Raw genomic sequence first — 24,036 nt, forward strand, 5'->3', positions numbered from 1 at the left:
GAATGCATACCTAGCCCAAACCACAAATGGAATATGCCCATAAACCCAAACAATCAATGAGATGCCTTCATCAGTTCAGTCTTGTGCGGTGCCACCTAAAGTCTGGGTCTGGCACAGGGAAATAAAACCTAATCTTTTTATTAAATAGTGCATTTAATACAGACAGAAGAATTCGACTGTGCAGGTCCATCCCCTCTCATGCCATGAGCACAGCCAAAAATGCTATTTGGCAGCTAATTATTACTTAATCTGACAACAGGAAACCTACCAGAAGTGTGGTTTTGTAGCTGGAAGATTTCAAGGTAACAGAAGGAGGGAGAAGCTGCTGCTACTTTCACGGCCCCTTTGGAACACATGGCACGCATGGCTTCATCCAAAAATCCATAACTGCCATTTAATATAGTGTTGTATTACTGCATCAAAGCCATCTCAAGACTCAGTGAAAGATGAGCAGTAAGACTGCATTGCTACATCTCTGTAGTTAAGAGAAAACCAGAAGGAGCCTACAACTTGTCTGAATAAACAGCAACATCTCCAAGTAAAGAGTTCCATCATGAAAGGATACTTTTGCACTGAGCATGGCACATCTTGGTAAATGTAGCTTATAGCATTCTATGAAATCTTTTAGATAAAGAATGCAGATGGAAGACATAGATCAGCAATAGCCTTAGGGTCAACAGAAGATGCCAGACTTTTGCACACTCTGGAAGGACATGAAACTGACTCATTACAGAACATTAGGAAGAAATACCAATTCTTTATTATCTGCCTCATACTTTGCTCTCTTAAACATTTGATATCAATCCCAGGCATAATAAATCTTCATCTTTTAGATGAGTCACCCCTGGAGACATTCAAAGCCAAACTGGATGTGGTTCTGAGCAACCTAAGCTAGTTGAAGGTGTCCCTGCTCATTGTAGGGTGTTGGACTAGATGAGCTTTGAAGATCCCTTCCAACCCACCCTAATCTATGATTCTATGACCCATCTTGGAATGGTATCTGTTATCTTACCCTTTTCCAAGCAAAATCATGGCAAAAGCCTCTTGTAGGATATGAAGTGATTTAGCTCTGTGTATAGAGAGAGATCAGAAAAGCTGCACTTGTACGTTTGAAACAAAGACATCAACATCAATACCGCAGCCTGGTCATCTGGATATAGCCTGGTTATACCTGTGTGAAGAAAGTGGATTTTGTCTACAGAATCATGGAATCTAAATGTTCAGCCAGAGTCTGACTAGTGCCTGAGCCTGTTTCTAGAAAACCAGGGCAGGAAAACACCGAAACCCAGAGTGGGAGAGGGGTATCACCAGATTGGATCTTACACTGAGCAGCAGAAAAGAGTAATAGTAATACTGCAATCCTGAATGCCAGCAATGTCAAACCCCACCATGTTATTACTGTATTGTGCTTGCCTTGGCCTGGCTTATTGGTTTGTGCCCTGATCTCCAACACTCTGCATGGCCCAGCTTGGTTCTACTGCATTTCTGGCTCCATCTTCACTTTTGCTTCCCACTACAGAGACAGCCTGAGGGCATGAGGATGTGGAGCAAATAAATGTGACCCCTTTTGTCTTTCTCATGGGCTGAGACACTTATTGCTCCTCCTGCCAAGTGCCACAGCAAAGATTCAGTATACAGAGTTTACAAATGGTGAGAGAACATTAGAGGAAATCTTTTTGTCCAGAAGTATTACCAGGAAGGTGGGAAGAGGAAGAATCTGCAGGATTCACCACTGGATAAAATCTCCTTTGACCAAGATCAAGTCCCATTCAAACCAGACAGAATGGGAATAAGAGATTCAGCGAACGAGAGATGCAGAAGAACCTCCCTCACAGCCTCCAGAAACCCCACTGACCCTTGTTTAACACATATAATAATACTGATGTACTTGGAGGCCTTGTGATACTTTCACATTTCTATTGTGAAAAATTCAGCTGATAGCACCACCATGAGATCCCATGTGAACAAAAAAATCAGCTTTCAAAGATCATGGACCAACACTTATTGCACTGAATTTCCCATAACCAGAAACATCTGTACAGGAGTCTATTAAATCATTGGTGCTCAGTACATGAAGGTAGAAGGAGCATACAATGACCCAGACAGTGGAGCAAGTTCCTCTGATTGGTATGGATGACATGGAACTATCAATAACGTTATGGCAAATACAGAGAGTTTAGTTTTCTTTTATAAGGCTACAGCAGTAAAAAGGAACCTTTACTTCTGTATATGAAAATCAGATCATTTTCTAAAAGCTCTGGGGATTATGGGATAAGTGGGTTTGGTTACACTAATTTGGACAAATATGGGGAAGACCAAAGACGGCAAAAGCTGCACCCTCTTCATCAGCAACTGTGCATAGAATGAAATCTCTGAAAACAGGACTGCAGGGTGATAAGATATGTGGGAAATGAATGAATGTTGTTATCACACTGAAGGTACAGAGGCAAAAGACAGTCACATAGTCAAGAAGACAAACCACAAAACTCCCTGCAAGTTAAACTTATATGAAGTGGTTAAGGTGAGGGTGAGGGGTGAACCATGAGCATGGAAACCAGAATGCGGTTGCTGTCACAAAGAAGGAAAAGGAACCTTCTACATCAGACTTTACAGGCATCTCATCACATCTGCAGTAGGACAGAAACAGCACCATGGTCTATTCTACTTCCAATTGTTAAGTTTTCTGTCTCTGCTATTGTGTTAAGTTCCTTCTGCCTCTTTCAAAATCCCAGACATTATTCCTATTACATTTGTATGAGTACTATAAGCTGACATGTATCCACATAACCTACTTCAGGTTCAGGGATCTGAAGAAATGTATAAAATGATGCACAGCACAGAGCAGATGCTGTTCTGAATCACTTCCTTAAGGAATTTAAGTATTACATTCTCTGGGGACACATTGTCTTCCTGATATGTTCTCTTCCTAAGGTTGATATCAAGCTTTTAGCTATATCACAGGGTACCAAATGTCAAACAACTGTCTCTTAAAATCCCCCCAACAGATTTAATTATGCATTTTGTCACTGTGTTTTAGAATGTGCCTAAAAGAATCTCAAAAAGGAAATGTGGAGTCCTTTGCAACAGTGATATCTGATGTAGAAGAGGACAAGCAGCAGAATGCTAAGCACACATTTCTGAGCTTTTTTCTTCTGACTCAAAAGCAAAAATCCACAGAACAAGACCACACACACAAAAAGACTAAAGACTTCTAAATAAAACCAGTAAATTCAATAGAAATGCTGCTGCAAGCTCTGGATTTGTTCAAATGTACAGCATATGGCTGGAAGGGAATCTGCACCCATGCACACCAGGTAGTCATCAAGCCAGAAACATGGTGACCAGTAAGCTAGAGAAATGAATCACTGTATAAGCTCATATTAGAAACTGAAGCAAGATCAGCACAACCAACCTTGCCAAATTTACAGTGAGATCATTTAGCAGGAGCGTGGTGATTAGCTAGAGGCCTCCTTATCCCAAGCTTAGCTGAGCTTGTCTGCCCCAAATCCCTCGAACAAGCCCAGCCTAACTGAAGGAATTTATTAGCTCAACATGTGGAGCAGAGACATTACTTGCCAAAGACCCTTCACACAGATGATATTGGAAATCATAAGGGTTAAAGCTATGAGGGTTAAAGAAATCAGTGAACAAATCTGGAATCTGTTAACTTTTCTAGATGATGGTCAAGGCCCTGAAGTAGATTGGAGGATGCAGGTTTTGTAAGCAGAAAGGTGGAGACTGTAAATTGAGTATGCTCAATGTACTCATCATCAGATGTACCAGATCCCAATGTACTCATCATCAGATATCCCAGATCCCAATGTACTCATCATCAGATGTACCAGATCCAAGGCATTCCTGTGTTGAGATTTTTTATGATCTGTTATAACAGACAAGCCTGGCCAAATAGTTTATAGCCTACCAAAAGGACAGAGGATGGTGGAATGAAGCATCCTCTGCCTTTGACAACTGGGAAACTGGGATTGAGTGCTATTCTCATGTCGCTCCTCAGCTTAGTCTCAGTAAGGTGTACAATGCCGTACAGTACCTGAGCCTAGGGCATATGCACAGGACATCAGAAGTACATGAACTGAATGCCATCTAGTATGAAACCAATCCCTTAAAGCTGGCACCTATCTGAGGTAAATGAGTTCTTCATAAGATACTCTGACCTATCTGGGGATCATGTTAGAAATCAACACCATCACTGCTTTCAGTCAAATGAAAAAACAATACAGCAATGCCAAAGAAAGCATCTAGTAAAACATGGAAAACCATGAAGTATTTTTATGTTACTATTAATTTTTGGAATTCTGTCATTAACATCACCTGAGCTATATTCCCAACCAATCAAACCAACCAACCTCTTCTTTCTTAACAAAGGAAACAAAATGCTGCTTTCAAGTCCATCAAGAAGGCAAAGTTTTAGGGTATACAACCATTTGAGGGTCAATTCATCCCATTAAAGACAGATGAAAACCTTTTCTTCTCAAACTACTACTTGTGAATGGATATTTTGTTCTGGTATGAGGGGCTGAAATACCCTTGGTGTGTAATTTACCCCACACTGAATCTGGTAGACACTTTCTTATCTCACACATAGAAAATCTGTTTACAGAATTTTGGTACATGGTCCTTCTACTGATGCCCTTGCCAGGGAATTTATTGATTGTATTTTAATAGCTATGAATTAAACTTAGAAGGTATAATGACTTTCTCCTCCATGATCGCACACCAGAAAGCAGGGCTTGCAAAGGAAAGAAGTGTTTTCACCAAACCCAAGAGGAAATCCTGTTCTTTTCTAATAGTGTTAAACCACAACAGGATGTGAAATATGTGGGGATGTGCTAGAAAAAAAGCAGAAGGGAAGGAAAATAAGGGCTGCTCTGGACGGAGACAATAAGTGACACTTTCTTGAAGGAGAGAAACCAGTGATGCTGAAGCAACACAACTGCAAGATATGAAGGGTTAAACTGTTTAGTGGGGCATCCAGTAGGAAACACACAACTGCATCAACAGGGAAGCAGAATCTGCAGTCAAAAGTGCATTTTTAAACTTGTCCTTTTCTCCCTCAAATCTACTGAGGAGATGAACAGTTGAGATGAACAGGTTTTCCTCAAACAAGAAAGACCTTGACTGTGCAACTTCTTCAGCAACAAAAGTGCGGAGGGAAGAGAGCAGGCTCCAGTGTGCTGGCAGCTGGGTGGCACCTATCAGTGCTGTTATCCACTTGCCAAGCCACCACTAAAATATAAAGCTTATTCCAGGTTCAAGGAACTCACACAGTAGGAATCTACTGGCTTGAGGATGACTGTCACGTCCTAAGGTGGAGCTGAGACAGAAGCAGCCAGATCACTGTGGTCCAGACATCCCATGGCTGTCCATCTCTCAACATACACATCTACATTTCACCTGGTGTCCAGGACACTTTCCTCCTCTGTCCCCGATTCTCCTTGGCTAAATAACTCTATGAAGTTATAATTCTGATTCCCTATTTCTCCATTTCTCCAGCCAAGCTCACAGCCTCAGAGGAGCCCCACATCTCATGGGTTTGAACTAGGATTCAGATACAGAGTAGAGAAAAATAGATATGAGAACACTGGTGTGAATCTGGTCTCAGGTTCCTGACCCTACACAGACATCCCAGTAGCTTTCCAAGAAAACAGTTGAATTTAGCATGTTAACTGTAATACACAAGGGCTTACCCCTATTTCTGTTACAGAAACTGTTCATGTACCATGTAAGTCTGTGACAATGTCAGAACACAGAAACACAAACCAGAAAACCTTTTACAAAGGGACAGATGCAAAATGAGAAAGGATAACTTTTTCTCCAAATACATTAATTTTGTATGCCAACAACTAACAATACCTGCAGACTGCACTGTAGCTGAGGGGAGTTGAGGGCTGATCTTTGGGGAGCAGAGTCTCACACCTCATATTCAGAGCCCACAACCCCTAACTCCCCAAACCAGAATGGAACAGATATGGCTGCTTTTTTAGTGGCTTCTCAGAGAAGGTTGCCTGGGTTTTACGTTCACATTGATACGTGTGTCTTACGTTTCATCTTTCAGCATGATTTAGATCCATAATCTGGGTGTTTTTTTCAGGTTTTACCTAATTCAAGGTAAGTGCTGATCTATCATTCTATGCAGTAGATCTTAATAGCATCGGATAACCCATAGAGGTAGCAGTTTAGTAAAAAGTGAGTGTAACCTGTATGGACTGTACATCACTTAAACTTTATTAGCATTAAAAGGAAATAAGATGACCACAAAATATTGAGAGATTAAAAGATACAGAAAAGCACTGGGGCTTTCCACAGGCAGAGGATGAAAAGTCAGGGTAACTGCTAGGAGGCAGCAGGTACATTCATAACATTAAGATCATTCAGAATGACTGCTATTCAAATACCTCATATAGATTTATTTGATGTTAGTGAGAAGGGAATTAAAGCATGATTTTGTTCCAAAACAGTGCTTGTTCAGCATGGAACTGTGGTTCATGAGGAAGTTCCCATCCACATTGAGATCATCTCTGCAGCTCCAAATTGAAGTTTCTTTCTAATAGTTGGACTCCTTGATAGTATTCTTTAAATAAAACCTTGAATTCAGATTCAAAATATTCCCCTCAATGTTTTCTCACAGTTGTCAAGTTTCCTAACGTTGTCATGGACAATTCCTCTACATCTGGGTTTCCATGGAGCATCACATTTATAGACCTGCTACAGGAAGGATCCTTTTCTTGGCTGCTCACTCATGGCTAGGAACATACTTCTTTGTTCTGAAAATCAGCAGGGCTTGGCCCAGAATATTTGGCTTGCAAGACTTGGATCAAGGTGGTTAGCTCATGTAAATTCACATGGCCATTGCATTGCAACTGAGTTTTACAGCAGGCATTTGCTCTGGAGCCCGGTATCAAGAGGAAACAGTCTGAGGCTGTGGGTGCACAGACACCTAGGTCACTAGTCTAGATTTAGCTGTGTGGTCAGCCCCATGCTGTAGCCCCGGGAACCAGTGTGTCCTTGATGCTGACATGATAACAGCATGATGTTCTCTCACCCATGTTTTGGCTGCCCATAGCAGTAACTGAGCAGAGCTTCAAGGCTGAGGAGCTGTCAGAATTGCATAGAGAGCTCCAACGGGAGCCTGGGGAGAAGATCACCCATTTAAGCCTCCCATGTGAGGCTTGAGAGGTGGGCTGATCCAAAACAACTTATGTAAGGAGCATTTGCTTTTTTAGCAAGAACAGTCAGTGGAATGATGGCTGCACACAGCATCTTGTCCCATGTGCTATGGGGAAGGAGGAGGGGGTGGTGGTGAGTCCCTGAATGGGGGAACAGGCTGTTCCTGAGAAGTTGGCACAGAAACAGCACAAAGAGCAAACTCAGGCCATGAGAAGGAGGGGACTCAGAAGAGGTTGGAGCCATCTCTCAAGCCAAGCTGGGCTTTGTACTGCAAACATTATTCCAGACATGCTTAAAGCTCAGAAAGCCCCCAAAAAGCATCTGTACATTCCCTCCCACCTCCAACAAAACACATTGCAAATGCGGAAGGAAGGAAAATAGAGAAGCCTGTAGATTTGCTCTTGACTTTACATGACGCTGGGGACAAACCCACTGCTTTTTAATTAAATACAGTGGAAACTACAAGCAAGGAAATGAGACCACCTCCAAATTCATGAGTAAAAGAAGAAAAGGAGTGAAGTTATTAGTATAGGAAAATTACGTATTGTGCTGGAGAATTCATCCTCCTGCCCCTGAAGTCAGTGGAAACAGAACTGAAATTCAGGGCTTTGGTAAAAAAGATGGCAGAGAATGAACCTAAAAATAACTGGTGCAAGAAGTAAATGTGAGGGCTGATATACTTGGAGGTATCAGCTCTCCTGCTGGGAATTGTGCACGTGGCATTTCACAAGCAGAGCATGTCTTTCTGTTCCTAGGAGGGTTTGCTCATGGTGGAAAGCAGCACTTTTCATAAGGATGAAATTACTGAATAACCCTGTTTCAGTTTGGGGCCCAAGAGGTGAAGTGACTGTCCTAAAGGCAGACAGGATGTCTGTGGCAGAGCCAAAAATAGCACTTAGATTTCTCATTCCTACACTGTAACCATACCATGATCCCTCCTCCTACACACACCTAATAAACTAAGTTGTTTAGTTCTTACTGGATGCAAAATTCCACTGACTCTCAGATGCTGTCTGTTCAGTAAAGTCAGTTGCTTCGTGTTTTGACTTTCAACCATCCCATGCACTTGATGTCTGCAAAAGGGCAAGAGTGCTTCACCTCTCCAACACGTTCAAACACATCAAATCAGTGGTGCTCAGCAGTTTAGAACTTGGTGCATCCGTGCAAACTGATGAAAAGCGTCCTTTACATGTGATTCATTCTTGCTTGCATGCAGCTATGATACATGCTGAGGCCCAGGTCTAAACCACCCAGGTGATAAGATCCCCATTTCTGATCCATATACCGTGAATGGCATCAAATAAAACAAACAAATCCCCAACCAAAGCCCCTTCCTGCGTTTTGATCATGGACTTCAAAATACAGGTCAGGTATTATTGCAGCTCCACCACAACTCATTGTCATGTTGAGTCCCTCACCCTGGCACTGAAGCACTTTGGCAGGTCACAAGGAGAAAGTTGCTTAGACTTCATATCCATCATGCATCCCCAAAACCCCACCATACCAACACCACCACTTCCTATCCTAAACAGCCCCAAGAGGGAAAGTGGCAACATCTCAGCCCTTAAGCAGCTAGCGCTGCTGCTCTCATGCATGGAGGAGAATACCAGGAGGATAAAGACGAATTCCTATGACGAATGACAATTTTGCTAGTCCCCTATAGCTATTGCTGGCTGCCTGCAGCCCACAGCAAACCAAGCGGGAGCAAACCAGGCGCAGGCTTCGTCTCCCAAGCGCCCAACACGCGAGGGCAGTGTTGATGCACAAATGACAAGGCTATGGTGGTGCTCCCCAGCAGCCCTGCTTCTGCCGAGCATCCCCTTGGGGCAAGGCTGCTCCACAGACACGATTTGTACCAGAAACAAACACATTTGGGGAGTGTTTGGGGAGGGAGTTTTTAAGCCAAAGTATTTATATCAGCACTGTTCGTGCTGTAGAGACACTTTTTGTCAGGGAGATTACCCTGTGTGATGCATGGAACAATAAAATGAGGATCAACACCTTCATGGTCGTACAGTCACATGGGAATGAGATGAATGTGATTCTTTAATTATCCTTCTATAAAACAGTACAGTCATCGAGGATGGAGTGTTTGTGAAGGGTTCTCAACTGTATTCCCATAATATCCATTTACTCCTCTAATCAAATAGTCCAGCCTCCCAGATGGTGGTTGGGAAAGTATTTCAGTATAGCTGGGAGAGGGGGAACAGTCAAAACTGGCACAAACAATTCCTCGAGTGCAAACAGACAGCCTATATGATATGTATAGAAAAACTGGCACAAACTATAAAAAGACGGGGGGGGGGGGGGGGCATGCATATGGATATGTTTGTGTGTATGTGAATGTGTATGTGTATCTGTAATATGTATCTGTATATGTACACCACACAGAATTAAGGATATCATCTAAAAGAAGCAGAAGTGTCATATCTGAGCCTGAAACCAGACATGTAATGCATTGTTCCACCACAGAGTCAGCAGCTCACCCACACCTGGGCAGCTTTGGTGGGCAAGGAATTCACCAGCCTGCATGAGCATGACCACATCACCTCTTTGGGGAACCCCAGTGCACTGAGGAAGCTTGGTACAGGTTTTGGTGCAAAATCTGGAAAAATAAGTTAAATTACTTCCAGAAATCTACTACCTCCTAGACATCAGCTTGAAGCTTCTTTAACCCCTTTGCCAGGCTTGTGCAGGGTCATGCTTCATAGAAATGTACAATTAACTGTAATACTAAAAATGCCCATGGCAGAGGTTGGAACTGGATGATCATACAGTCCTTTCCAACCCAAACCATTCTATGACTCTATGATTCTATGTACACTTGGCACTCTGGTACAACAGTGAAAATTACTTAGTGAATGATCTCCATAAATGAACTGCAGTGCTAAATAGCTGGGATATCAGTATGTATTCAACTACAGTAACAACAATGCATAGGGTCAAATGTGAAAGAAAAACAGAAAGAAGCCAACTGAATTCACCCTCATTCTCTCACATCAATGTATATCAGCCCACACACAGATGCTGTGGGTATGACCCAGTCCTCCAAGACCAAGATCCAGCAGGAAACATTGCCAGGAGTGCTTATAAATAAATCACCTGCTGAATGGCCAAACGAGTTAATGGAACATGGATATTTTCCTAATTAGTTTTCCACCTTTTATTTTCTCTTATAAAAGTGTAACCGAGGGGTTTATAGTGTAATCCATTTGCAGATTCACAGCGCTGGCTGCAGCTTCTGTGGTTTGGTCCTGCCTTGCTAAACAGCTAAAATGACCCAGCTGTTACTCCAAACCCAGGGAATTGGTAGCCTGCAGGCAGCCAAGTACATGTGCCAGACACTCAGAGGAGCACTTAATTCCCCCCATATGGATTTCAATGTCTCTGCCTCCTTATCATCCCAGATACAGCAAGTTCCTTTAGCCACAGCAGATATAAGCTGGTGATAAGTGAGATCTATAGCCTGCTTGGTCACCCAGGGTTATATTAGTGGACTTCAAAAGCCAGAAAGGAGGATTCATAAATCCAAAACATATAGATGCAGAGTGACTTCTCGCACTGCAAATACAAGGATGCCATTTATCAGACATGTCAAAGGCAATAACAGAAGTGTTTAGAATACAATCTAGAGATGCTTTAAGATAGTAATGGCACTTCCTTGGGAAGACCCTCTGCAGAGCCCTGGTACATTAGTTGTCTGCCCAGTGCAAGGAGGGTGGCTCTTTCCTGAGGTGAAATAAGTTCATCAGAGCCACTGCTTCAGGTGTTGTCCCCCAAAGGCGTCAAACTGGGTTTCAGCAAAGCCATGCTTCCTTCTTTTCCCTGTAGTCTTCCTTTCACTGGCCCAGCATAAGTATATGGAGATATGGAAACTTCAGCAAGAGAAAGAAACAATCTCCCCCTCATCTTGCTGTCTCCTGTCATTAAAAACCTCCAGTAACAAAACACCAGAAAAGAAAGCAGGATGGAAAGCTGCAAACCCCTCAGAAATTGAAGTTTGAGTTGTGTTCAGAAATTTGAGAAAGGGCAAAGTGCAGCTGCTAAAAATTTGTTACCCTCTAACACAAAAATAAACATAAAATAGAATAACAAACCAACCAACCAGTGTATCCAGAGCAGTTCTGGTCAAAGTTGTGAATTCTTTGTGGTTTGCACTGTTCCTGTTGGCATAGAGCAGGCTTTGGTTTAGGTATTGTACAGAATGACAAAGTTTCTTGCTTGGCTACATTGTATACAGATGCTACATATAATATTTCCATGTTTCTAAATCTAATGTAGCTACTAACTCAGTCAAGCTAGGCAGTTGCATGCTGGAGATGTAATAATAAAACCAGGGCTTCATATCCACCTGGAAGCCTTTCATTGGAGATTACTTCAGTAGGAAGGGAAAGGACAGGTTTGTCTTAGGCTGAGAAGGAGCTAGTTTCAGCTCTAAGAAAAAGGTGTAAAAGCAGCCAAAGCACTACAGGTATTGTGAGTTCTGTTCATCTGAGTGCCAGTGAAATGCTGGACCAAGTGACCTTGCTATGGTGCCATAGAATCATAGAATAGTTAGGGTTGGAAAGGACATTAAGATCATCCAGTTCCAACCCCCCTGTCATGCCCAGGGACACCTCACACTAAACCATGTCACCCAAGGCTTCATCCAGCCTGGCCTTGAACACTGCCAGGGATTGAGCATTCACAACCTCCCTGGGCAACCCATTCCAGTACCTCACCACTCTAACAATAAAGAATTTCTCCCTTATATCCAGTCTAAACCCCTGCTGTTTAAGTTTCAACCCATTCCCCTTTGTCCTATCACTACAGTCCCTAATGAATAGTCCCTCACCAGCATCCCTGTAGGCCCCCTTCAGATACTGGAAGGCTGCTATGAGGTCTCCATGCAGCCTTCTCTTCTCCAGGCTGAACAGCCCCAACTTTGTCAGGCTTTTTCTTATACCTCATTCCCAATCTTTAAGGCAAGCTCTTAAGAGAAGATCCTTTCTCAGGGCTGGAATTGCTCCATAGCAGCAGCAACCTAATCGTACACATGTCCAGCAGCATCGGGATCCAGATGACTCACAACCCTCCATGGATGAGGCATGAGCCCACAATTATTTCTGCAAATACCTCTCAGGTTTCCCTTTGAGCTCATTGCTTGCCATCCTGGAGTTCATGAAACTTGGCTGTCCAGCTTGCTCATCTCTCATTTGCTTTATGGGTTAAGCAGAATGACAGACCCAGACTAATAAAACAGAAGAACAACGTGGGAGCTGTTGAGAAAGAAAAGGAACACACAGGGATGACCACACAGTCCTGGAATGTGTTACCAACCCAAATATTAGAAAATCATTATTCAGGTGCTGCTGTAAAGCTTAGCTTAAGTGTTATCTTCTCCCACAGCTGTTTTAGCCTAAAGGCTCTCCTTTCCTTCCCCATCCACAACAATTGCTTGTAGAGAGATTCATCTGTTGGCATCCACAGAGGTAAAAATGTCTTTTCTCCCTTCTACTTTCCCACACCTAGCCCAGATGCAAGGATGAAAGTCAAAGCCCAGCAGCAGTGTATTAGAAGGCATAAGGCATTAAGAGGACTCCAGAAGTTTCACCCAGGATGCCAGAATAAGCAGCAGCTAAAAGGGAAACACATAAGGTTTCAGTGTGAAAGCAATAAATAACAGAGGGACCAATGGGCTGGGAGACCATCAGGGTGCAGGGGAACAAAGTGATCCTCGCCCAGAGCAGCACTGAACATACACACAGAGCTGCCAGCCTGCAGCAATGGGATGTTAAAGGTAACTCACCACAGGATTCAGCAAACCCTGGGTAAGACAAAGCTTGGAAGGGGAATGATGGGGAAATTGAGTGCTGTAAGGCTAGCCCAAGAAGCTGAGTCTGGATTCTTGGTGGGCATCAGAACACAGAAAGAAAACAAATGGGTAGACTTTGTTTAGGCCCATCTCTGACAAGGTGACAGCTCTAAGTCAACGTTTCTAGAATAGAAACAGAAGATACTGTTTTTAACGTAAGGACCCTATGAATGAGGATGGTTGAGATCTATTATATGAAAGCAAAGGGGAAATCAGGGGGAATATTAATACATGGTGCTGACCTGCACCTCCTGGTAACAAATCTGAAAGGCTGAGGAAACCTTGCCCTGCTTCCTGGTCCACAGCATGAGACACTGTCCGGTTTGATACTCACATGTATCCTCAGCTGAAGCTGTGGGTGTTCAGCTTTAGCCAGGCCACCGTTGCCAATGTCCACATACATGATACTGCAGCTTCATTTACACTTGTGCGTGAGAGCCAGGGCTGTCCAGACAGGAATGCTCAAGACCCCTCTGGGACACAGAGGCCATCCAAAAGGAGCAGTTCTCAGTAAGCTGAACACTGGCAAGATGCTAACGCAACTCTTAATAGCTCAGCATGGGAACCCAGAGCTTCTGAAGAACGAAGTCAAATATCCCATGTGGCTGTGGAAGACTTCTGAACTTTCTGACCTGTGCCTTTTCATGGCACCTGGGGAAGGCAGGAGAAGATAGAATCATAGAATGGTTTGGGTTGGACAGGACCCAGTTCCAACCCCCCTCCATGGGCAGGGATGCTTCACACTAGACCATATCACCCAAGGCTCTGTCCAGCCTGGCCTTGAACACTGCCAGGGATGGAGCATCCACCAGTTCTTTGGCAACCTGTTCCAGTGCCTCACCAGCCTCACAGTGAAGAACTTCTTCCTTAGATCCAACCTGAACTTCCCCTGTTTTAGTTTAAACCCATTACCCCTTGTCCTGTTGCTACATGGACAATTCTTTCTAAGGACAGACACCCCTCAGCATCATGTAAATCTCATCCTTTTGCTAAACCCAACAGCTATTCTGAAGTAATGCCTTTCCTTGAGAAGCCTCACTAACAAAGTACTCACACTGCAGCAGTCTTGCTGCAGTGTGAAATGGGGACAGGACCTGCACAGGGGATACAAACAGGCAGTGCCACAACTACGAGGGGATGAGGAAGCTCCTGTTTCCAGCTGTCTTGGTTAATGTTAGCAAAGAAGCTGTTGCACACTGGCAGCTGATGGCAAATTCAAGCGCTGATAGGAGAAGGTATGAAAAAGCTACTCTTAGCAAAAACTCTGTGTGTGTTTGTGCATTTAGGGGGCATCTTCATCAGGGACAGACTTGGGTTGAGCTCTGATTCATGTGAAGCACATTTAGAGCTGCCTTCAGGATGTTGCCTTGGCAATGATTTCATTCTGCAAGTGGATTTGGGGGGGAGGCTGACAAAGGACCAGCTTTGGGGAGCCCTCTGCATGATGCAGCTACAAGATACTTATTTGCATAACTGAATCTTCAGGTGCTATAACCAGAGCAATTTTAATTGACATCCTACAGTGGCAATGTAGGATAGGAGCCCTTCTAAAGAGAAGTGTATCAAGCCAGATAGAGGGGCAGTTAGAGGGACAAGACACATCAACTTTGAACCTATGCTGCCTAACATTACCTATGTATCCATATTGTGAGCCTGCAACCTCCTTTAAGAAGCACTCTATAGATAAACCTCAGCTCAGCTCCTGTGGAGAGCAAAAGGATTTTTGCAGGCAAGAATAAAGGTGTCTGGAACCTTTAGCATTAGACTACATATGAGCTGCTAGCAAAGCAAAGAGATGAATTAATAAATCAATCTGTAGCTTTTTCTTTGTTTTTTGGGTTTCTTGGTTCACATTTGGTCAGAATGCGGTTTTGCCTGGAAGAGCCCAAAGAAATGTAATCATTTTTTCCTGCCACCAAATCCAAACATTTTACAAATGAAATTCTTGGCCTCACATCTGTGCCAACAGATCTTATAAAAAGGAGAAGGAAAAACCACACATTATGGTTCTTAAACCACTTTCCACACAGCCTGGGGCAGCCCTGAACTTGGGTCATTATCAGTGAAATCAATGCTCACAGAGGAGAAGTGTCTATATAAAGGCATCTTTGAACATCTTTCTCCTCCCTGTCACCCACTAAAGCCAAAAGCCTGGTGTTTGTATGCCATGATGCCATCAAAGCAAATGGAAGTGTCAATACCTGCTAGTTGATGTGATAGAGAGCAGTACCAGTCTTTAGTGGTGATGAAAAGTAGTAGGTTGAGTAGCAAAGTCTGCAGGTTTGCATTTACCCCCTTTCCTTATTTTAGATTTCTAATCCACACGCTACCCATCCCTTCACTTCAAATGTTTTAGAAGCCTCCAATGTTGTTCTTCCTATGTAATCTTCTTTTCTCATTTTCTACAAAGTGCAGAATAGCTTTTCTAATCATCACCCTGGTTTGGGACATTTCAACCCATGAACAAGGGGTCTCCTATCTGCTGAGCCATCAGGGCTGAAGATCTTGGATCTGATTCCTCAATGTGCAGCACTGAAAGGGGCCATCACATCCAGTCTTGCTGCAGAAATGACTCAGGCACTGAGGAATCTCAGCCTAGTTGATGGGACTTGGGCTCCCATGGTCTTTGCCCTTACATCTATGAAAATAAACCACATATTTTAAGAGATGCTTGAAAACTTGTGCCTGAAATCTCAGCTATGCTCAGTCATTTTTCTCTTCACAAGCCCATCGTCCATGAAGTTGGGCCCTAATAATACATGTTCTTGGTAGAATAGCTTAAGAACTCAGCACTGGAACACATAGAACAATCTGACAGAAGCTGAGAGTTACCTTCTGAAGCGCTCTTTGAGACCTGCCTGACCTTCCCATATTAACTACTCTGTCTTCTTAGAACAAGCATATATATTCCTGTTATATTCCAGATAGTCAACCCTCCTCTTTCCCCGTGGAGCATCTTTTTCTGTCCATATTCCTTTATACATGTGAACAGTGACAGATCTCCAGGGAGACTAGGGAGTTTTGCCTGTGCACAGTGACCTGCCTGATGGCAACACTACATGGAGGTTTCTGAAGTGCTGTAAAGGTCTTTATTACAGTTGTGCTGATGCCACCAAAGATGAAGCACAGCAGACAATGAGTGCCAGAGATTTACCAGCACTCATCTGTTATGACCAGTGTGACTTAGCTAAGATCTCTCTCTAGTGAACAGGGTGGGCATGTCAGAGAGATATTCACAATATCCCATATCAGTTGCAACATCCCTTGCTCCTTCAGGCATCATCCCCTTAAGCAAATCAGACTAAGCCTGCTCTTCTCCCTAAAGTCCTATAAGTATTACAAAGACTAATACCACCTCCCAGTTGCCCTCCCCAGTCCCTCTCATCAATCCATGCTGTACATTCTCTTCATCCCTGTTTCCCCACTCCTTTATGTATGCCAGATAGAAATGTGCTCTTCATGTGCCAACCACCCCCTCAACACAGTCCAGTTCTGGGGTCAAAAAGACCCACAGAAAACCAGTTCATTACTGGGGAGAAATCACCCCTATTCAATGGTTTCTAAGCACAACCTTCTAAGGTCCAACTCAGTGTGCGTGTATGTTCAGGAGGCAACAGTGCCCCTGAGATGCTCTGGATGGGCACAACTTCACCTGCTCCATTCAATTGAGAGCTTGAATTGAAACAGTAGAGACCCGGGACTCTTTTGAGACTATTTTTGATATAGTTTCAAACTCTTTTTTAGATACTCTTTGGACCAAACATGCTGCCAGCAATATTTGTCTTGTGCTCACTTACCCCACAGCAGGCACATGTGTCTGTGTGCACTCACACATACCTCTATGCCACAGCATCATCCTTTACAAACATCTTTGATGTCAGATGAACCCAGGACAACCACTGTAAAATTAACAAGGCTCAAGCTCATCTGCCCTAGTAACACTGTTCTCCCTCTGTGTGACTTTTTACTGCTCAACAAAAACTGAGCAGAGAAGCAGCTTACCTCAGAGAGCACAAGAGGTGTACTTTGTTTGTTTGTTGCCAGGTTTGGTTTAGGTGTTGTATTTTGTTTGCTAGAACAGGCACTGTTATCAATCCATCTCAACACTCACACAGGACTTATCGCTTCGCCATCTGCTGTCACACAGGTGTGCCTGGTGCACCACATCACCCATAACACTTTATCTCTTTATCTCACAACACAGAAGCCAACCCCTGGTGCCAGCAGCCCTACAAAGCAAAGTACCCCCTATGCAAAGCGGGTGATGTTACCCCCCTTCCAGCAGAAGCGATGCTCAGACACAGCTTCACATGTCTCTGGCTCAGGGACTGTCCCAGCCTCCAGCAGGGTGGTTCAAATGGGTCCCTTAGGATCCACCTCACTTTCCGGGTCCCCAGGGCTCCCTGAGCCTGGAGTTGTGTCTAGGAATAGGGATGAGGATGGGGATGAGGACGAGGACGAAGGACACTGAAGGTCCCGACGTGGCCGTTCGTTCGCGACAGGCTCTCCCGCACGCACTGTCGTGACAGTTACCGTCCTGGGCACCACAGCTCCCAGTTTCTCTCCCCCAGTGATTTTACACAAGAGGTAGGCACGCACCGGGACAAGGCAAACAAAACGCGAACACCTTCCTGAAACGAGCGGCTTTCCCATACAGGTCTTTCCAAAGAGGAGGCGAAGGGAAGCGGCTGCTGCGTGGACCAGAGATCGGGAGAGGGGGAAACAACCTCCTCCTGTGCCGGCAGCGGCACACCTGCGGCTCCGCCATCCTCCGGCTCTGCTCCCAGCCCCGGCCCCGCGGCGGGACCTGCCCCGGACCACTCCGGTCCCGACCCCTTCGGGCACCGCCGCCCGTCGGGACCTGCCTTGGCCCCTACGACCCTGAGAGCCTCACGGCGCTGCTGAGGGCAGGGACGGGAGAGCTTCTCCTCCTTGCTTGGCTTCCCAGCACAAACAGCAGCGATGGGAAGGGTAGAAATGGAAAAATAAAACCTACACAAACACCCCACACTACAGGTTTCTGTGCAGATCCCTCAACTCAGAGACACTTCTGCACCCCTTCCTTCCCTTTATTCCTTTCTCTTTTCCTTATTCCTTTCCCTTATTTTTTTTCCCTTTTCCTTATTCCTTTCCTTTTTCCTTAATAATTTCCTTACTCCTTTCATTTTTCTTCTTTTTTTTTTCTTTTCCTTTCCTTTATTTTCTTTTTTCCCTTTCATTTTCTTTCTTTTTTTCCTTTCCTTTCCTTTCCTTTCCTTTCCTTTCCTTTCCTTTCCTTTCCTTTCCTTTCCTTTCCTTTCCTTTCCTTTCCTTTCCTTTCCTTTCCTTTCCTTTCCTTTCCTTTCCTTTCCTTTCCTTTCCTTTCCTTTCCTTTCCTTTCCTTTCCTTTCCTTTCCTTTCCTTTCCTTTCCTTTCCTTTCCTCTCCTTTCCTTTCTTTTCCTTTTTCTTTCCTTTTTTCCTTTCCTTTTTTCCTTTCTTTTCCTTTCCTTTTTTTCTTTCATTTCCTTTCCTCCATAGCTCATCTTTCCCTCCTCGCTCCCACATCTCCCACCTCCTCTCCAGTGCCCACCTTCCCACATGCACCACGCTCAGATCTCCCAGCCCACCGTGCATTAAACCCAAGTGTGCTTGCAGAGGACGAGTCTCTCCTGCAGTTTCCAAACTCACCTGCAAAATGCTGCTTGTTGCTAGAATCCAGGGCAAAAGCCACCTCATCCCTGGAAGCCGGGATTAAATACATTGATTGAACCCAGCCTTAGAGCCGTTTTGAACAGAAACACCACTTTGGGGAATGCGGAGCAATCCCGAACCGGCAACCCAAGCCTCGGCACTCTGCCTTTTTCTCTTGGCTCTTTGGGGGTTTTATTAAAGACAGATCTGACGTCAGGGTGAGGGACAAGCCCTGCATTTTTCCTCTGGAGAAACTTTTCCTGCCTCCACTTCTTCATTTTTGTGTGTGGTGTTGTCCCACCTCCTGCATTTCAGTCTATCGCCCTTAGCCAAAGGGCTCTTAAAGGGAAAGCTGCAGCGCCGTGCTCCAGCAAGCTGTGATTCCAGCGTAGCACTGGAATGCTCAGAGCTTATCCCTCACGTTGCTCACGGCACTCAGACTCTGGCACTCAAATACGTGCAAGATCATGGATGTATTTAACCTTTTAATAAGACTGCCTTCATTTGAAGTGCGGAAGGGCGATCATCCTGCAAGTGCGCCCTGTGGGATGCAGTATGTCGGCACCCTTGGCATCCCCATCTTTATAGAGCAATCCATATGGGAAAGGGAAGGAAGGGCACACTGTCCCCTCGATGCTACACATGCCTTCCCTGATTTTGGTGGAATGTATCAGAGTGTGCATCAGCTCCTGGGCTCAGTCATATTTCTTTATATATTGTAAACATATGTAGTTGTAGTTTATAGTTATAATTATATTCATAGTTATAGCTATAGCTATATAGATACATTTATAGTTAAAGTTATAGCTATAGTTATAGTTACTTATATAGTTATACCCAGCAATGGCCATAACAAATATTACCTGGGTACATGGTAGTGCAAACCTCACCCTGAACAGAGCTAAACTCTCTGATCACCTGCATACCTGTTAATGAGTACTTTGATTTTAGCTGGGTCGTCTCTGATGTGTTTTTCTCCTTTTACCCACTCACAGGCACAGTATTTTCCCTCACACTCCTAAATCTGAATTTGAGATAATTTAATGGCTCTTTCATCCTTAAACTGAAATAGAATAATATAAGGAAAATAAGTGCTTGCAAAGGGAAGAAAACTCCTTTACAGGTCTTAAACCCAAGAAAGACATTGTCTAAATGAGATGTCAAGGTGAGTTTAAAAGCAGGCAAACCCCAATCAACAGCAATGAGTGGGTGAACACTGATGGTCAGAGTAGAACTGAGATGCTGATGCCTTAACCTCTGCCCAGCCTTGCCTACCTCCTATAGCTCAGCTGTGCTGGGTCAGGTTGGGGTGAGCCCCCCATGTCCTCCAGGAACCCCCAGCCCTCCCGTGGAGCTGCACTGTGCAGGGGTTTGCCCCTTGACCTGGCATGACTGAAGGTCAAGGCTGTGGCTGATGGTGGGTGGGTTACAGCAAGGAAGCTGCACTCCAGTGACACCTATTCTCGCAGTGACTTTCATCTCTTGTGTGATGTGACATGGGCAGTTCAATGGTTTCACACCAGCTGGACCAGGGAGCTCTAAAAGGACCTGTATTTGTGTGTGACAGCCTGCACACCTGACTGCCCTGGGACATGGTCCGGAGCTTGGCTGCAGACTGGAGAAAGTGCCATCTTCTGTGCTCCTCCTCCAGCACCTCTATCACTGCCCTTTCCCAAGACACACCATCCTGAGGACCAGGTTAATGACTGTATTTTCTATCAGGTTCCCATAGGGCTGTTTGAATTCTCCTTCCTCCATATTAATCCCTCTCCTTCCTCAAGTTCTCCTCTGTGTGGTTTGGTTGATATGCTGGAGGGAAGGAATGCCATCCAGAGGGACCTTGACACACTTGTGAGGTGGGCTGATGCCAACCTCATGAAGTTTAACCATGCCAAGTGCAAGGTCCTGGGTGGGAGCAATCCCAGGCACAGCTACAGGTTGGGCAGAGAAGAGATTCAGAGCAGCCATGGGGAGAAGGACTTGGGGGTGTTGGTCGATGAGAAAATGAACATGAGCCAGCTGCAGTGTGCACTCACAGCCCAGAAAGCAACTGTATCCTGGGCTGCATCAAAAGGAACGTGACCAGCAGGTCAAACGAGGTGATCCTGCCCCTCTACTCTGCTCTCGTGAGACCTCACTTGGAGTATTGTGTGCAGTTCTGGTGTCCTCAACATAAAAAGGACATGGAACTGTTGGAACAAGTCCAGAGGAGGCCACGAGGATGATCAGGGGACTGGAGCACCTCCCGTATGAAGATAGGCTGAGGAAGTTGGAGCTGTTCAGCCTGTAGAAGAGAAGGCTGCGTGGAGACCTCATAGCAGACTTCCAGTATCTGAAGGAGGCCTATAGAGATGCTGGGGAGGGACTATTCATTAGGGACTGTAGTGATAGGACAAGGGGTAACAGGTTGAAACTGAAAACAGCAGAGGTTTAGGTTGGATATAAGGAGGAAGTTCTTTACTGTTAGGGTAGTGAGGCACTGGAATGGGTTGCCCAGGGAAGCTGTGAATGCTCCATCCCTGTTAGTGTTCAAGGCCAGGTTGGACAGAGCCTTGGGTGACATGGTTTAGTGTGAGGTGTCCCTGGGCATGGCAGGGGGGTTGGAAGTGGATGATCTTAAGGTCTTTTACAACCCTAACTATTCTATGATTCTATGTTAATTCATCCCACCTCTCTGTATTTCAGTGTTTCTTTAACCCCTCAGTCACCAGCACACCTCCTTCCTCATACACCAGCAATACTCAGTGACAGGGACTCTCTTTCCCTGCTGAGGAATCTAGAAGGAAGCCCTCTACCTTTGTGTCACCTGAGCAGTGTTCATCTACATGTGGCTACCACTGTGCCTGACTTTGGGCTCCGAATCCCTGAGCACTTTGCTAAAGGAGCAGTTTAAGAGTGTCATTCTTCTGACCAAGGTGAGATGTCCTCTTAAATAAAGAGGTGAAACTAGATGGATTAGCTTAGGTTAATAGCCTCAGATGTAAAGTAGGTGGCTGATGCCTCCCACAAGTCATGTTTGCTGGCTTGGAGCTGAAAGGACCATGTTATCAGGCCTAGCAAAGGTAGCTTTGCAAATGGGAGAGGAACAAGAGTTCAAAGGTCTTGAGCTGTCAGACTCCAAAATGAAGGGAAAGGACACTTTACAAGTGACACCAGAAATGGAATTGCTGCTTTGGGTTTTTTCCCCCACAAAACAGATGGTTATCTCACTCATTTTTGACCTATTTCTCCTGCATATTTCATTCCCCTCAGTGAATTCCTTAGCGGGTGTTGTGATCAAAGTGTGTTAGCAAGGATGGAGTCTTTGAAACATGGACATTTTGCTGCTTGTAGCTCCACAGCTCATCTCATGTTGGCCATGGGAATTTGTCATGTAATGATCATAAACCAGACCCTCTGTCTTAGCTTGGGTGAGACAGGGATCAAGGGGTGGGCTTGCAGCTCTAGGGCAGGGATGCTGAGACATCCACCTGCCTCAGCAGCCTTTCTGATATCAGTTCCTCTGTGGATATGGCATGGATACAGTTTGTCAGTGCACCTACAAGTGTGACTGGGTGTAGTGTTATTTGGTTAAGCCTTAAATAACAGGGACATTTAGGTTCTTGTTTAACCTAGTGATGGCAACAGCCCACACCTTGGCTTCTGCTTCTGGGAGCTCTCAGTTCTCTCTAAGTTTGACAATGCTAAAAGAGATCATTGCAATCCTGTATCAACCTGCCTTAATCCTGGGGAGTCTTGTACTGACCCAAATTAATAGAGGCCCTAAATACTCTTTTCTGTCTAGTTCGAAGACTTAAATTCAATTTCAGATCTTCAAATGATGGAAAATCCACTTCATGTTTTGGTGACTGCAGTTACATTCACTATTAAAAGCTTGTGCCGTATTTTCAGTCTGAGTTTGCTAGTTTCATCTTTCTGCCAATGTCTGCTTGGCTGATGAGAATTCAGTACCTTCTTCCAACATATAAACATGTAAGGATTCAGTAAATCACTGCTGACTCTTCTCTTCAATAAAACAAGGAAACCTCATCACTTTTAAGTCTCTGCGTAATTGGTTTTTTGGACCTTGAGGCAATTTTATAGTTTTATGACTTTTGTCTCTCTACCTTTCACTGTCCATGGACATTATGTCTGCAAATGCAGCTGTGCATCGCTCTGCAGTCACGCCATCCACAGTGAACTGGAAACAGGTAGCCTGCCACAGTGCAAATTAGCTCTTATTCTGTTAACCTAACACTGTAACATCACTCCTTCCTCAATTTGTCCCTTAGGCTTCTCGGCCACATAAACAGGTTTCTCAGTTTGAATCCATTTTACAGTCATTTTAGACTAAATAAACTGGGAAATGGACTGATTTATTTCATGCCGTTTGATGTTCCTGACACTTTTACTGAAGGCTGTAGCTGGCCAAAGAACACAGGTACGGCTAAAAACAGGAAGAAGGCTCAGGGAGGAGGGATGCTGCTCTTGCTTGAATATGTGTGGCAGGAATAGCTCTTTGCCTGTAGTGGGTTTACCCTGTAATAAGTGAGATCAGAGGCTGCCTACAAGTCCAAGGGATAAAAGAGCACCTTGGAATTTCCTGACTCATAGGTAAAGGCTGAGTCACGAGTCTGGCTTTTAAACAAACCAAACAAGTAGCTGTGTTAGTTTTCTATCAGAACGCCCCTTTTCCTGACTTTCTCCATGCCAGGGTGATGGACAATACACCCTTTCCATGCAGGATTTTCCTGATGAACAGCAGGGACCCTGCTGGGTCTGCAATAAGCAGAAAGGCTAAGGAACCTCACCTGATTTGGGAGGCACACACTGGACTGGGAAGGGAGGTGGTGAGTCTGATCACACCATCTATTACTGTTGTAATTACTACTTAGGTGATGGGTAGGAGAGTTACATCAGCCTGGCCCTTTGAAATATCAAAAAAGCTTTAGAAACAAGAGTATGAAAACATCTGGGTTAGCTGCATCTCGATAACATCAAGCATGTGAGCACTCAGCCATCCCCACTTCCACACAGGTAAATATCTTATTTTTACTGAGTTACTGGCCTTTGCAGATGAGACTTGAGACCACAGAGTGCAAAAAGCTGCAGTACAGGAGGAGGATGCTCTCTTTTGCTGTCTAAACATTCTTTCCAAAGAAGAAGATGAAGGGGAATCACAATATGGATGGAGAGCTAAAAGCCTCTGCACTCCTGTTCTGCCTTGCATCCCGGGTACCATGATGCAGAAGTTACTAACAGGAGCCAACGTGACAAATCCACTTCTGGATTCCCTCAATCCCTTAAAAATGCCAGGTGAAGGGAAGTACCTTGAAGTGTTATTGAA

At 44.5% G+C, this 24,036-nt stretch overlaps 1 protein-coding gene across 1 annotated transcript in view; it reads right to left on the reverse strand.

The window, feature by feature from the left end:
* Positions 1–18,861, reverse strand: part of CCN4 (cellular communication network factor 4) — a 32,342-nt gene extending 13,481 nt beyond the window's left edge. The window contains exon 1 of the mRNA XM_005143815.3: positions 18,708–18,861. Coding sequence (XP_005143872.2) covers positions 18,708–18,755 — 48 coding nt within the window. The 5' untranslated portion in view covers positions 18,756–18,861. The remainder of the gene's footprint in view (positions 1–18,707) is intronic.
* Positions 18,862–24,036: the final 5,175 nt, after the last annotated feature.

This window comes from Melopsittacus undulatus, chromosome 1 (genome assembly GCF_012275295.1).
Source record: "Melopsittacus undulatus isolate bMelUnd1 chromosome 1, bMelUnd1.mat.Z, whole genome shotgun sequence".
NCBI classification, from domain to species: domain Eukaryota; kingdom Metazoa; phylum Chordata; class Aves; order Psittaciformes; family Psittaculidae; genus Melopsittacus; species Melopsittacus undulatus.